Genomic DNA, 12,493 nt, shown 5'->3' with positions numbered 1-12,493 from the left:
AGGTTTTAAAATCCTCATAAAATCTGAAAAATATATATAAAGCCTTGTACCACAGGTGAGGGGAAGCTTACCTTCTTCGCTTAAGTTTCCTAGAGTTGAGAACTTGCTTGGACCTTTCTTCCTTGCTTGCTTTGCTCGGCACCAATGGAGGAGAAGAGTGGCTAGGTCTTTTGGTGGAGAGGAGGAGGAAGAAGAGGCTTCTCTTCCTCTTGTGTTGCTCGGCAACAACAAGAAAGAAAAGAGGGGGAGAGTGAGGAGGAAGAAGGTGTTCTTCCTCTTGTGTTGCTCGGCAACAAGAAGAAAAGAGAGGGGAGAGTGGGTCTCGGCACAAAGGGAGGAGAGGAGGATGAGTGGGTTGAGGATGAAGTTGAAGTCCCCCCTCCATGCCTATTTATACTAAGATGAGGGGAGGAAACTTGACTTGATTCATCCTCCCTATTCATTTCTCCCCTTAAATGACAAGAATATTTTAGAGAGATGCCTTTTGAGTTCTCTCTTTTCTTTCCCTTAATTTCTCTCTTTTCTCTCCTTTAATAAAATTTTCTATCTCTCCTCTTACAATATCCTCTTCTATCCCACTTGGTTAACTCATGCATGCATCCACAAGAGAACCAAGGATCAAAACTTGGTTATGCATATTTTTACTTCTTTTTACTTCCTTTTCTTTTAAGTAAAAAGAATCTTTTCTTATTCTTAACTACTTAGTCCTTTCTCTCCTTATCAATAATTCTCCTATCCCCTTTGGTATCCTATACATGTTCCTTACAAGAGATCCAAGGTTAAATCTCTCTTCTAACATTTTATTTTCTTTTGTACATAATAATTCGTATATTACTATATTATGCATAAATATTTCATACATATATATATTATCTCATACTTCTTCCTTTTGTCCATATTAATTTCATACCTTTTAAATCATGCATAGATGATTTATATTCTCAACTTTATTTTTCTTTCATAAAGTTTTAATCATCTAAATCCATCTTAATATTTAACTTAGAATATTTACACCTTCTTTTCATTCGTACTCTCATTATCCTCACTTTCTTATCTAGGCTTTCTAGGGGTGTTACAGTCTTATCCTGGTTTGCGTGTCGGTGCCTTATCCCGGTCTGAGTGCCGATATTATATCTCGACCTGCAGCTCGTCTTCCAGGTTCATGCCTTGTTTAGCTTCTCGTTGTCAGATCCAGCTCTCCATCCTGATCGGACGTCGCCTACTCTTCCGGGTCCCAACAACTCACACCGCGTCCCATCCGAGGGCGCCCCCCTGGGGCAGGGTACATTTTCCGTCCATATTCTCTCTGCATTTTATTATTTTATGGCTTAGTCTTGTATTCATGTATTCGTTAGATCTGCCTCGAGCATCGGGGTACCGGGGGCCGGGTCAACCCGGTCACTGGCTGCAGGTAGCGTTAACCAGAGGACTTTTGAAGACTTGGTCAACACAGAAGTCATCTCAGCATACCCCCCTCCGTGACGTCGCGACTTCGTCAACATTCTCGCCACCTCACCCGGTGGCCCGTCTGACTCAGCTTCCGGACGGGATCACCCGTCAACCCGTCCCAAGGCCAACACGGAGGAAGTAAATCACGGACAGGTACTAACCTTTGAAATAGTGACTAGCACATAAAAAAAAAATATTACCTCGATTTTATCAAAATTTCCCTTTAATTCTTCCTATGCCTCTAACCCATATCTACATCAAGAACCATAATAAATCTAATAGTAATTTTTATTTTTTTTATAATAAGTAATCAGAAATTTTAGCGTGATAGATAAAGTAGTACAAACACATAAAGAATAATAAAAATAATTTTAAATAGTTGAATTTAAACTCTAAGATGAAGTAAAAGACTATTAATTGTCTTATTTAAATCCAATTTAATATTAAAAAAAATATATCTGAGCAACTTGCAAAATAGCACGATACTCATCCAGCCTCTGCCCGAATCGTAAAGCACGGAATCGACTGCGGACGGAAGGCTTTGGCACGACGGGATTCCCAAAATAGCCAACCAATCCTTTCTGTCCAGAACAAACTGCCTCATCGCTTCCCTCCCATTCCAACGGCCGCATCTCGCATCGCGACCGTCCAATCATCTTGCATCCAACGCTCCTCCCTCACTATTTATACCCCTCGACCTTCACCTCCACTCCTCACCCATGCTTCCGCCGATGGCGATCTCCAACTCCTCGCTGATCTTCCCCTCTCTCCTTCTCGCCGTGGCCTTCGCCGCATCTGCGCTCGTCGGCGGCGGATCGGCGGCTGCATTCGCCTGCGGGCGCGGCAGTGCAACCAAGGCGCTGCCGTTCTGCCAGCCGGGGCGCCCGATCCGGGAGCGCGCGCGCGACCTGATCGCGCGGCTTACGGTGGCGGAGAAGGTGGCGATGCTGGTGAACAATGCGGCCGGGGTCCCGAGGCTCGGCATCCCTCGCTACGAGTGGTGGTCGGAGGCGCTCCACGGCGTGGCTGTCAGCCCCGGCGTCCATTTCGGCGGCGACTACCCCTCCGCCACTAGCTTCCCGCAGGTCATCTCCTCCGCCGCCACCTTCAATGCCTCCCTCTGGGAGCTCATGGGCAAGGTATGTGAAATGAGCCCCACTCGCGAGATCTCTCACCTTTACCGGCTGCCAGTTCTGATTCCCCCTTTTCTCAAATAGAGAATTGTTGTACAATTGTTCGTGGGTTTTGATTCCCTCACCAAAAATAGTTGTACAATTGTGTATGGTTTCTGCTGTCTCAGGTAGTGTCAGATGAAGCGCGGGCGTTGTACAACAGCGGAAGGGCGGGGCTCACGTACTGGAGCCCCAATGTGAACATCTATCGGGACCCGCGGTGGGGCCGCGGCCAGGAGACCCCCGGCGAGGACCCTGCTGTCTCCGCCCGTTACGCCGCCGCCTACGTCCGCGGCCTCCAGCAGCCCTCCGGCGGCAACCGCGGCCTCTCCCGCCTCAAGGTCGCCGCCTGCTGCAAGCACTACACCGCCTACGACCTCGACAACTGGAAAGGCTACGATCGCTTCCATTTCAACGCTAAGGTAATCAATCCATCGACCAGCTCTCCTCCGCCCGCTTCGGTTTCATCTTCCCGATCCTAATTTTGGAGCTTTTTAAATTAAGGTGAGCAAGCAAGATCTGGAGGACACGTACAATGTGCCCTTCAAGGCGTGCGTGCTCGACGGCGGAGTGGCGAGCGTGATGTGCTCCTACAATCAAGTTAATGGCGTCCCCAGCTGCGCCGATCCCAACCTCCTCCGCAACACCATCCGCGGCCAATGGAGGCTCAACGGCTATATCGTCTCCGACTGTGACTCAGTCGGCGTCTTCTACAACGCACAACACTACGGCTCCAGACCCGAAGACGCCGTCGCCTACGCGCTCAAAGCCGGTACCCCTTCGTCGTCCACTACGCATTTGACAAAATGCCGTCGCGAAACCAATGACTACGTTTCATTGTTTTTTCCTTTCAGGGTTGGACTTGGACTGCGGGCCGTTTCTGGCGCAGTACACGGAGAACGCGCTGAGACAGGGCAAAGTGAGCGAGGCAAACATCGACTCCGCGCTGACGCACACTGTGGCTGTGCAGATGAGGCTCGGCCTGTTCGATGGAGAAAATCAGCCGTTCCGTGACATCGGTCTGAGCGATCTGTGCTCCAATTCGCACCGGAGTCTCGCACTCGAGGCCGCACGCCAAGCTATTGTTCTGCTCAAGAACCGAGCCAAGACGCTCCCGCTATCACCCTCCCGCCTACGAACGGTCGCCGTCATCGGCCCCAACTCGGATGCCACTGCCACCATGATCGGAAACTACGCCGGTAACAGAACTCTCCGACTCCCAGAAGCCATTGGGAACTCAATTCGCAACATAATTTACCGTCTTCTGACTGTTTGATGAAATAGGCATTCCTTGTGCGTACACAAGCCCGCTGAAGGGCATCGCTAGCTACGCGAGGACGGTCCATGCGGTGGGATGCACCAGCGTCGCCTGCGCTGGGGAGCAGCCCGTCGACGCCGCGGTGGAGGCGGCAAGGCATGCCGACGCGGTCGTTCTGGTGGTGGGCCTTGACCTGTCAATTGAGGCCGAGGGGCGGGACCGTTTCGACCTCCTTCTTCCTGGCCGGCAGCAGGAGCTGATCACGGCGGTAGCCAAGGCTTCCAAAGGTCCCACCGTGCTCGTCCTCATGAGCGGCGGCCCCCTCGATGTCTCCTTTGCTGAGGCAGATCCCAATGTCGCCGCCATCCTGTGGGCCGGCTACCCCGGCCAGGCCGGCGGCGCCGCCATCGCCGACGTCATTTTTGGCGCGCATAATCCAGGTTATTAACAATAACCGCTCTCGACCACTCACAATTTAACACTAATGCTTGGCTGTTCCCGTTATCACTCAGGCGGTAAACTTCCGGTGACGTGGTACCCTCAATTCTACGTAGACAAAGTCGCAATGACCGACATGGCCATGCGGGCCAACCCTTCCACGGGCTATCCAGGCCGGTCGTACAGATTCTACAGCGGCCCGGTGGTGTACCCCTTCGGCCACGGCCTGAGCTACAGCGTGTTCACTCACTCGCTGGTCCTTGCTCCGTCCCGGCTCTCGGTTCGGCTGGCAGGCACCCAAACCAATCCGCTCAACAGCCTCAACTCCACCACCAACCGGGCGGTCCGGGTCAAACATGCCCGATGCAACGGCCTCGCCGTTCCCGTCCACGTCGACGTAACCAACGCCGGCGATCGCGACGGCGCTCACGCAGTGCTCGTGTACTGGCGGCCGCCGGCCGGGCACGCGGCCGCCGCCAGGCAACTGGTCGCGTTCGAAAAGGTGCACGTGGCTGCCGGGGAGAGGGTGAGGGTGGCCCTGGGCCTCGACGTGTGCACGGATCTCACGGTGGCGGACGTCTACGGGGTCCGACGAATTCCCCTGGGGGACCACAGCTTTGAGATCGGCGAGTTGACGCACACCTTGTCGTTGCAGGGCGACTCATTGCAGTGGTAGGGGAGACTGCAAGATGAGTGGCGGTTTAGATAATTTGCCTCGAAGGTGAAGGGCGCGGGATCAGATTGTCAATTATTGTTGAATCGTGTCGATTGCAAAAATAAGCACATATATAGTGAAGTAAGATTGTTTGGCGGAGCTGGTTTCATTTTCAATATTCAATCTCGAAGCAGTTAAGTTCTGACTCTTTCGTCTCAAATTGTCCATTTATATCTGTATCTCTGACGACGCTTTGCCTGGGAGCAGGGCCGTACCGATTTAAATAAAAAAACTGTAAAATATATAATAAAAAATTGAATAATATGAATATTTTAAAATATAATAAAAATAAATATTACCTATAATCATTTAATACAATATATGTCAGTATTTTAACTATAAAAGTACCATATATATTACTATTATGTTTTAGTAAGTTATAATATATAAAATAAAATATGAAGTTAAATAATATTTAATATTACAAAATATAATCAAATAAAAAGATAAATATTATCAATAATCAATAATCAATTGAATATAATATGTCTGTCTATTTTAGTTGTAAAAATATCAATTAAACTTGTATAATCAAAATATTCAACTATTTTTTTTCAATAGACAATATCGTTAATCGATTTAATCTTTCTTGTGATATGGTTAATCGAAGATATGTTGTAATTAACTTCAACTTAGAAAAGCTCTTTCTGCAGATGTCACTGTAATTGATATAATCAATAAAATTCTGTATGCAACATGAGTATTTAGATAACAATCATTTATATTTTTCAGATAATTCAAAACATCTATTGCTCTTTTTGCTTCCACCGGTAAAGACTATTTCAAGATTGATAACTCAATATACAGATCATCTCCATCAATATCCGACTTGCCATTATATCTCAATGTTTCTTCGAGATTTTTACAATGTTTCATTAAGCTATCATCATTAGCAAACTTTAATCTCTCTGGATTAAACAAATACAAGAAAAAAGTGTATACACAACACTTAAAAGATAACGTTTTTTGTCAAAGTGTTGTTTTTTTTTCAACAATACTTTTATTGAAAATCATTGTTTATGTCTTTATTTTCTAAGTAATAGACAACGTTTTTTTAAAAATCATTGTCTATTAGTGATTTTTATGGGTCAAAGACAATGTTTTTTTTTAAATGTTGTCTATTGTCAAGCCCTCATCGAAATCTGAACTGTTGGATGTAACTAAAGAGTAGAAAAGCCCTAGATTTCACTTGGCACCCACCTTTCTCCTAAATCTCTCCTGCCGAACCCCTCTCACACATAGTCTTCTCCTCCTGAATCCCTCTCATGCGTACGTACTCATCTCCTCATCTCTTGCCCTCTCCCCTCTCGGCGAACTCTCCTCTGAACTCCCTCCGCCAAGACTACGGGCAAAATTTCCTCACCTTATTCCTTCACCTCTTCGTCAAACAGCAAATGCCCTAATCTCTTCGCCTCATTCACGCTCCCTTCACACTGCCCAATCTCTTCAACCCCACCTTCATCAAGCGGCAGATCCCGGCGCTGAGGCGATCAACCATGGTAGATCGACCCGTCTCTTTGCCTCCTTCGCCCTTGATGTTGAGGCGACCCCTCGTACTGGCTCGACTGCCTCCCGTATGCAGCTGCGATTGCCACTAGTGTCATATTATATGTTACTACAACCCTTCTCTAAATCCTTAATCTTCTTCTCTTCCTCCCGTATGCTGCTGTGACTGCCACTAGTTGTTGGTACAATCGACCTCTAGGGTTTCGATGTTTGACAATATATCTAAGTTTGGTTAATTTGACCAAGGGTTGATTCAAACAAGACTTGATGTTTGAGAGAGAGAAGTCTAGTCAGGACTAGATGACTAGCAAAGGTAAGTCCTAACCAAAGGTTAGACAAAGTAGAAGTTTTGTTGAGTGAAGCCAGACCCTAGTGAGTGAAGCTAGGTGGAGGAAGTCCTAATGAGTGAAGTCGGACCATAGTGAGTGAAGCTAGGTGGTGGAAGTGCTGGTGAGTGAAATCGGGCCCTAATGAGTGAAGTTAGTGTTAGAGTGTATACTAAAAGTATAGCTTTTGTATAAATATTTATTTTGAAATAAGAATCACATTGGTTAAATGTCTACATTTATGCTAAGTGTAGTTGTCCATTTAATTTATATTGTAGATAACATGGTGTGAGAACACACATAGAAGATCATGTTATCAGTTCCTTATAAATTATAAATAATAGCTCACAACCAAGATATAATGAGACAAACCATTGGAGTGGTTGTAGTGTAATTTGGTATTAGTTTATCTTGACTATAAAATTACACTAGTACACTATGAGTATATTGAACATGACCATTTGAGGCAGTTTCTTTTTATACTAACTACATAAAAGAACAAAACATTTGTTATTATGAAAGTACGTACTCTTAATCATAATATAATAACAAGCATGTATACTTAATATTTATTTCTTTAATTTATCAAAGGGTGTGATTTAGTTTGTTAAATCAATAGGCCCAATAAGTTGGGAAATGATATTATTTATATGGTGTGTTGTTGATTATAGAATGAAACTGTGTCCTAGTAATCTAGGTTGATGATGCCCCCTTGAGGAGCTCATAAGGATTGTCATGTAAACCCTGCAGGTAGACTTAGTCTGACATGACAATAAGGTTGAGTGGTACTACTATTGGAGCTAGATATTAATTAAGTGAGTTGTCAGTAACTCATTTAATTAGTGGGCATTCAATATCTTAAATATAGGGAGATTAATGCACTCATGATAAAAATGAGCCCATATTGTAATATAGGATTGGTGCGATAGTGCAATAATAACTCTTTAGTGGTATGAGTTATTATTGATGAACTTGAGTTGGGTGTTCGGAGCGAACACGGAATTCCTCCTCTCAGTCCCTGTTGGAGCCTCTTATTTATAAAGCCTTATATCCACTTAAAGCCAAGTTTCTTACCAATCTTATGGTGGCCAGCCAAGCTAAGCTTGGAGCCCAAGCTAGGGTCGGACAAGCCAAAGATTGGAGCCAAGTTTATGGCCGACCAAGCTTGGAGCCCAAGCTAGGTGGCCGACCACATTAAAATAAAAGGGTGTTTTAATTTTAAAATCTTTTCTTTTATGGAAGCCATGATCTTAAAAGAGAGTTTTTAAATTTTAAAATCTTTCCTTTTATAGCTTTCTACAAAGGATTAAGAGAAAAGTTTGATATCTTTCCTTATTTGTAGTTAAAAGAAAGATTTTAATTTTTGATAAAACTTTCCTTTTTTGTAACCATCCACATGTTTTAAAAGAGAGATTTTAATTTATAAAATTTTCCTTTTATAACCAACAAGGGATTTAAAAGAGAAATTTTTTTATTAAAATTTCTTACCGGAAACAAATAAGTAAGTTTTAATTTTATATTTAAAACTTTCCTTATTTGGAGCACAAGTATATGGCCGACCATGACAAGCATAAAAGGAAGTTTTAATTTTTTGATTTAAAACTTTCATTTTTAGTCATTGGCAAGGAATATAAGGAAGCTTTAATTATGTTTAAAACTTTCCTTTTTGCCAAAACCAAGGATCATAAAAGAGATGGAAAGGTGCCTCATGAGACAACACATCTTCTATTCCTCTCTTCCAATCCTTGGTGCCTGGCCCTATTCCTTTTCTCTTCTCCTTTTGTTTTCTTCCTTGGTGGTTGGCGACATCTAGTTGGTGATCTCTTGGTGGTCGGTTGCTTTAAGGAGAAGAAGAAGAGAAGGAACCTCTCTTGTCTAGCATCCCTTAGAGGTTAGTTGGTGTTCGAATCTTGGAAGCAAAGGAAGAAGCTTGGGTGGATTTTATCTTGCGTCCAAGAGAAGGAGAGGAATACAATAGAAGATCAAGAGGTCTATAAGCTACAAAAGGTATAACTAGTTATTAGTTTCCACATCATAACTAGTTCATCTTTTGTATAGATCTTGAAAAACCAAACACAAGAGGTTATCGATTTTTAGTTATCATTTTTGTTATCGATTTGATTGTTCAATTTTATGTTTCGATATTGTGTTTCTATTGAGGTCTCTATAGTTAAACCTAGTTTACTGTAAGAAGTTAAATATCCGTTTTCTTTTAAAGGCTTTGTCTAGGAAGTGGTGGATGATCCCATATCCAAGAAAGCCTAGTGTCTCGCCATGTTTAACCTGGAAGCCGATCTTTGAAATAGATATTTGATTAACTTCTGTAATATGATTTAACTTAGGAAGATCACATCAGTTAAACTTGGAGTAAAAATGTTAAGTATCGTTTCCAATCCAAGTTTAACTTCTGAAGGACAATTTGGATTAATAATGTTAAGCATCGTTTGCAATCCAAATTTAACTTCAGTAGAGCACATGGATAGCTAGGATAGTTCTATGCTTGTACAAATTTTTGTACAAGGGAACTAGGACGGTATTACGAATAGCAACCAACAATTGGTATCAGAGCTAGGTTATACCTCTGTGTGTTTGGTTTTTAGTTTAATTATACACATGTCATACATATTTTAGGCAAGATAATAGTAGGATGTGCAAATAGATTAACTCTGTGGTTGCAGGCTCCAACTATTATGACCTATTGTGATTATGTATGATTGGACCTCAGACATGTCGAGGGCATTTTATGTGTGTGCATGATTGTATTTATTAAATACAGCAGGAGCTGTATTAGTTTTAGGATTTTACATTTTGTTCGATCTAGACTTTATGTACATTCTTTTGTGGAATATAGGATCGATATATGTAAAATTTTATTTTTGTCGCGGATCGTATCCTTGCGAGGCGTGGTGCTAATTGAGGACCAGAGGCGTAGCAGAAAAGGAAGCTCGATGGGCATGACAACATGAGCCCTAGGGCTGGAAACTAGTTTTGACAACTGCTAGGGCTGGCAGCACACGGAGGACAGTGATAGAAGAGGCCATAATAGTTGGAATATTATTTTTTCATATTTATTACATTTATTTGCTGTGATGTGTGTGTGTGCATGTTAAAATCTTCATCTTAAATAACTAAGTGGGAGAGGGATTTATAAATAAATTCCACGATCTCCATTACTGGTTTGTAAGTGATGCAAACAAACTTGCGCGTTGGCTCTGAGTGTCTTCCTCCACATCGGATGAGTTTGTTTGCGGATGACTAGATCAAACTTCCTTTATGGATGATTATAGGAAATTATTTAGGAGCGTGTGATCTTCTCCATCTGAAGGGGCACAATCTTATTTAATGGACTAAGTATCAAGTAATGGTTGTTAGGATCTTAGATGGCTAGAGGGGGGGGGGGGTGAATAGCCTCTTAAAAACTTAAACACAAATTTCTACAAAGAAACTTGTTAGCACAGCGGAATTAGGAAACTAAAACAAGAAGGAAACAAGCACACTAACACACGGATATACGAGGTTCGGGGATAACTTACCCCTACTCCTCTGCGTGTCCGTAAGGTGGGCGAGCCCTTGATCTTCGGTAGATCACACCCCGGATGACTCTGGCTAATGAAGCTCTCCTTCTCGGTGGAGAAACCTCTCCACAAAGTCTTGAACAGCTTTAAAATGAAGCACACAAGACTTACAGATCACAGTGCCTCAAAGGAAATCGAAGTAAGCTCACAGCCACGAAGATGATGAAGACAGAGTTCAAGAGCACAACAAGCTCTCAACCGAAACCCACACACCTTTTTTTTCTTGCTTGTTGTTTTTTTTCTTGTTGTTATTTTCTTTCCAGCATACACTGCTTCTTATGTCTCTGCATTCGATCAGCCTGCACCGGATCGCTACCAACCTGCACCGAATCCCTGCTGCAAGCTACGGCTTCGCCAATCGCTTCTCTTCCTCTTCTGATTCTCTGAGCTCACACCAATAGAACCACGGTCTTCACTGGTGCCTCTGAGCTCGAACCAATCACCAGGAGTTAAGCCAATCGTCGCCTGATCACTGTCAGAAACACAGCCAATCGCAACCTGTAGCCGTTGCTGCTTCAAATGTATTTGACGCAGAGAAAGCTGTGGAAAGATCCTTTGTCTCATTCCTTTGATGAGGCTTAATTTGAAACTAAGCACTGGTATGGTACCTGCAACCTGTATCTCCAAAAGACTCACAGCAGAAGGTTAAACAGATATGGGCAAAAAGAAGTGCGAATCAGAAAATATCAGAGAAAGCGTATGCACAATGATCTTAACTGTGGATCGGTCAGCAGACCGATCGCATATCCTTGGACCGATCAGACAACAACCTGATCGGTCTGAGGATGGTCTGATCGGTCGTGGCGACCGATCAGATTGGATGTGGATCGGTCCATAGACCGATCCACCACCCTTTTGCTTCTGCGGCATTTTCTCCTGATCGGTCTCCAGACTGATCCAGGTTTAGAGCTCCCAGCCCTAAATCCTACCTGGTCCTGAGAACGAGCTACCGAGCTACTGAGCTCCCGAGCTACCGAGCTACCGAGCTACCGAGCTCTCTCCGACTTCGTCCGGAGACCGAGCTACCGAGCTACCGAGCTCCCAAGCTACGGAGCTCCCGAGCTCCCGAGCTACCGAGCTACCGAGCTACCGAGCTCCCGAGCTACCGAGCTACCGAGCTCTCTCCGACTTCATCCGGAGAACGAGCTACCGAGCCACCGAGCTACCGAGCCACCGAGCTACCGAGCTACCGAGCTCTCTCCGACTTCCCGTGCCAAGTCTCCAACTTGGTCTTCTCCGTGCCAAGTCACCATACTTGGACTTTTCCCGTGCCAAGCTCCCTGCTTGGACTTTTCACCAGATGTCTGGTCAACCTTGACCCATCTGGATTTCCCTTGCCTGACTTCACTCACCAGGACTTCCAAACTGTCTAGCTTCACTCACCAGTGTTAGGATCCTTCGTACGGAGGCTAGAGAGGGGGGTGTGAATAGCCGACCCCAAATCGTCGTTTCTTTCTACAAAACGTGTTAGCGCAGCGGAAAATAAACACAGAAACGAAAGGGAAAGAAGACAAACCTCAAACAAACCGATGTAACGAGGTTCGGAGATGAACTCCTACTCCTCGGCGTGTCCGTAAGGTGGACGAAGCCTACCAATCCGTCGGTGGATGAGTCCCCGGAGAACCGGCTAATACAATATACTCCTTCTGGGTGGAGAAACCTCGCCACAATGTTTCTTGCACAAGCAAGATAGGAGTACAACAGATACAAGAAAGCAAAAGACAATATGAAACACTTGCTTGCCTTTCTTGTTGACTGGAGTGATGCTTCACACCAGCAGCAGTGACGAGAATCCAATCGAGAAGCTCACGCGAAGCTTCAGTGCGAAGCTCGAAAGCTCGATAGCGGTAGGCGAAGCTCTAGAGCACAATAATGAAGTTCTAAAGAGGAAGCGATGGCGAAGCGAAGCCACGTAGCTTCTTTTATACCGTGAAAAAACACGAAGGAATATAGTCGTTGCGTCGCATTAGTGCCTGATCGGTCCACGGATCGATCGAGGTGTGCCTGATCGGTCCACGGATCGACCGCTTTCTCCAACTCCGCTAGCTCGATCG

At 44.6% G+C, this 12,493-nt stretch overlaps 1 protein-coding gene across 1 annotated transcript; it reads left to right on the top strand.

Annotated features, from left to right (window-relative positions):
* The first annotated feature begins 2,157 nt into the window (after positions 1 to 2,157).
* LOC122009958 (beta-D-xylosidase 1-like) lies at positions 2,158 to 5,174 on the top strand. Its single transcript, XM_042566282.1, has 6 exons — positions 2,158 to 2,588; positions 2,750 to 3,043; positions 3,126 to 3,393; positions 3,476 to 3,820; positions 3,906 to 4,319; positions 4,392 to 5,174. Exons 1-6 carry the CDS (start codon positions 2,169 to 2,171, stop codon positions 4,991 to 4,993), a joined length of 2,343 nt encoding a protein of 780 aa, XP_042422216.1. The 5' UTR covers positions 2,158 to 2,168; the 3' UTR covers positions 4,994 to 5,174.
* Positions 5,175 to 12,493: the final 7,319 nt, after the last annotated feature.

The sequence above is a fragment of the Zingiber officinale genome, chromosome 8A (genome assembly GCF_018446385.1).
Source record: "Zingiber officinale cultivar Zhangliang chromosome 8A, Zo_v1.1, whole genome shotgun sequence".
Classification (NCBI taxonomy): Eukaryota; Viridiplantae; Streptophyta; class Magnoliopsida; order Zingiberales; family Zingiberaceae; genus Zingiber; species Zingiber officinale.
This window is presented reverse-complemented; position numbering and strand designations above follow the sequence as displayed.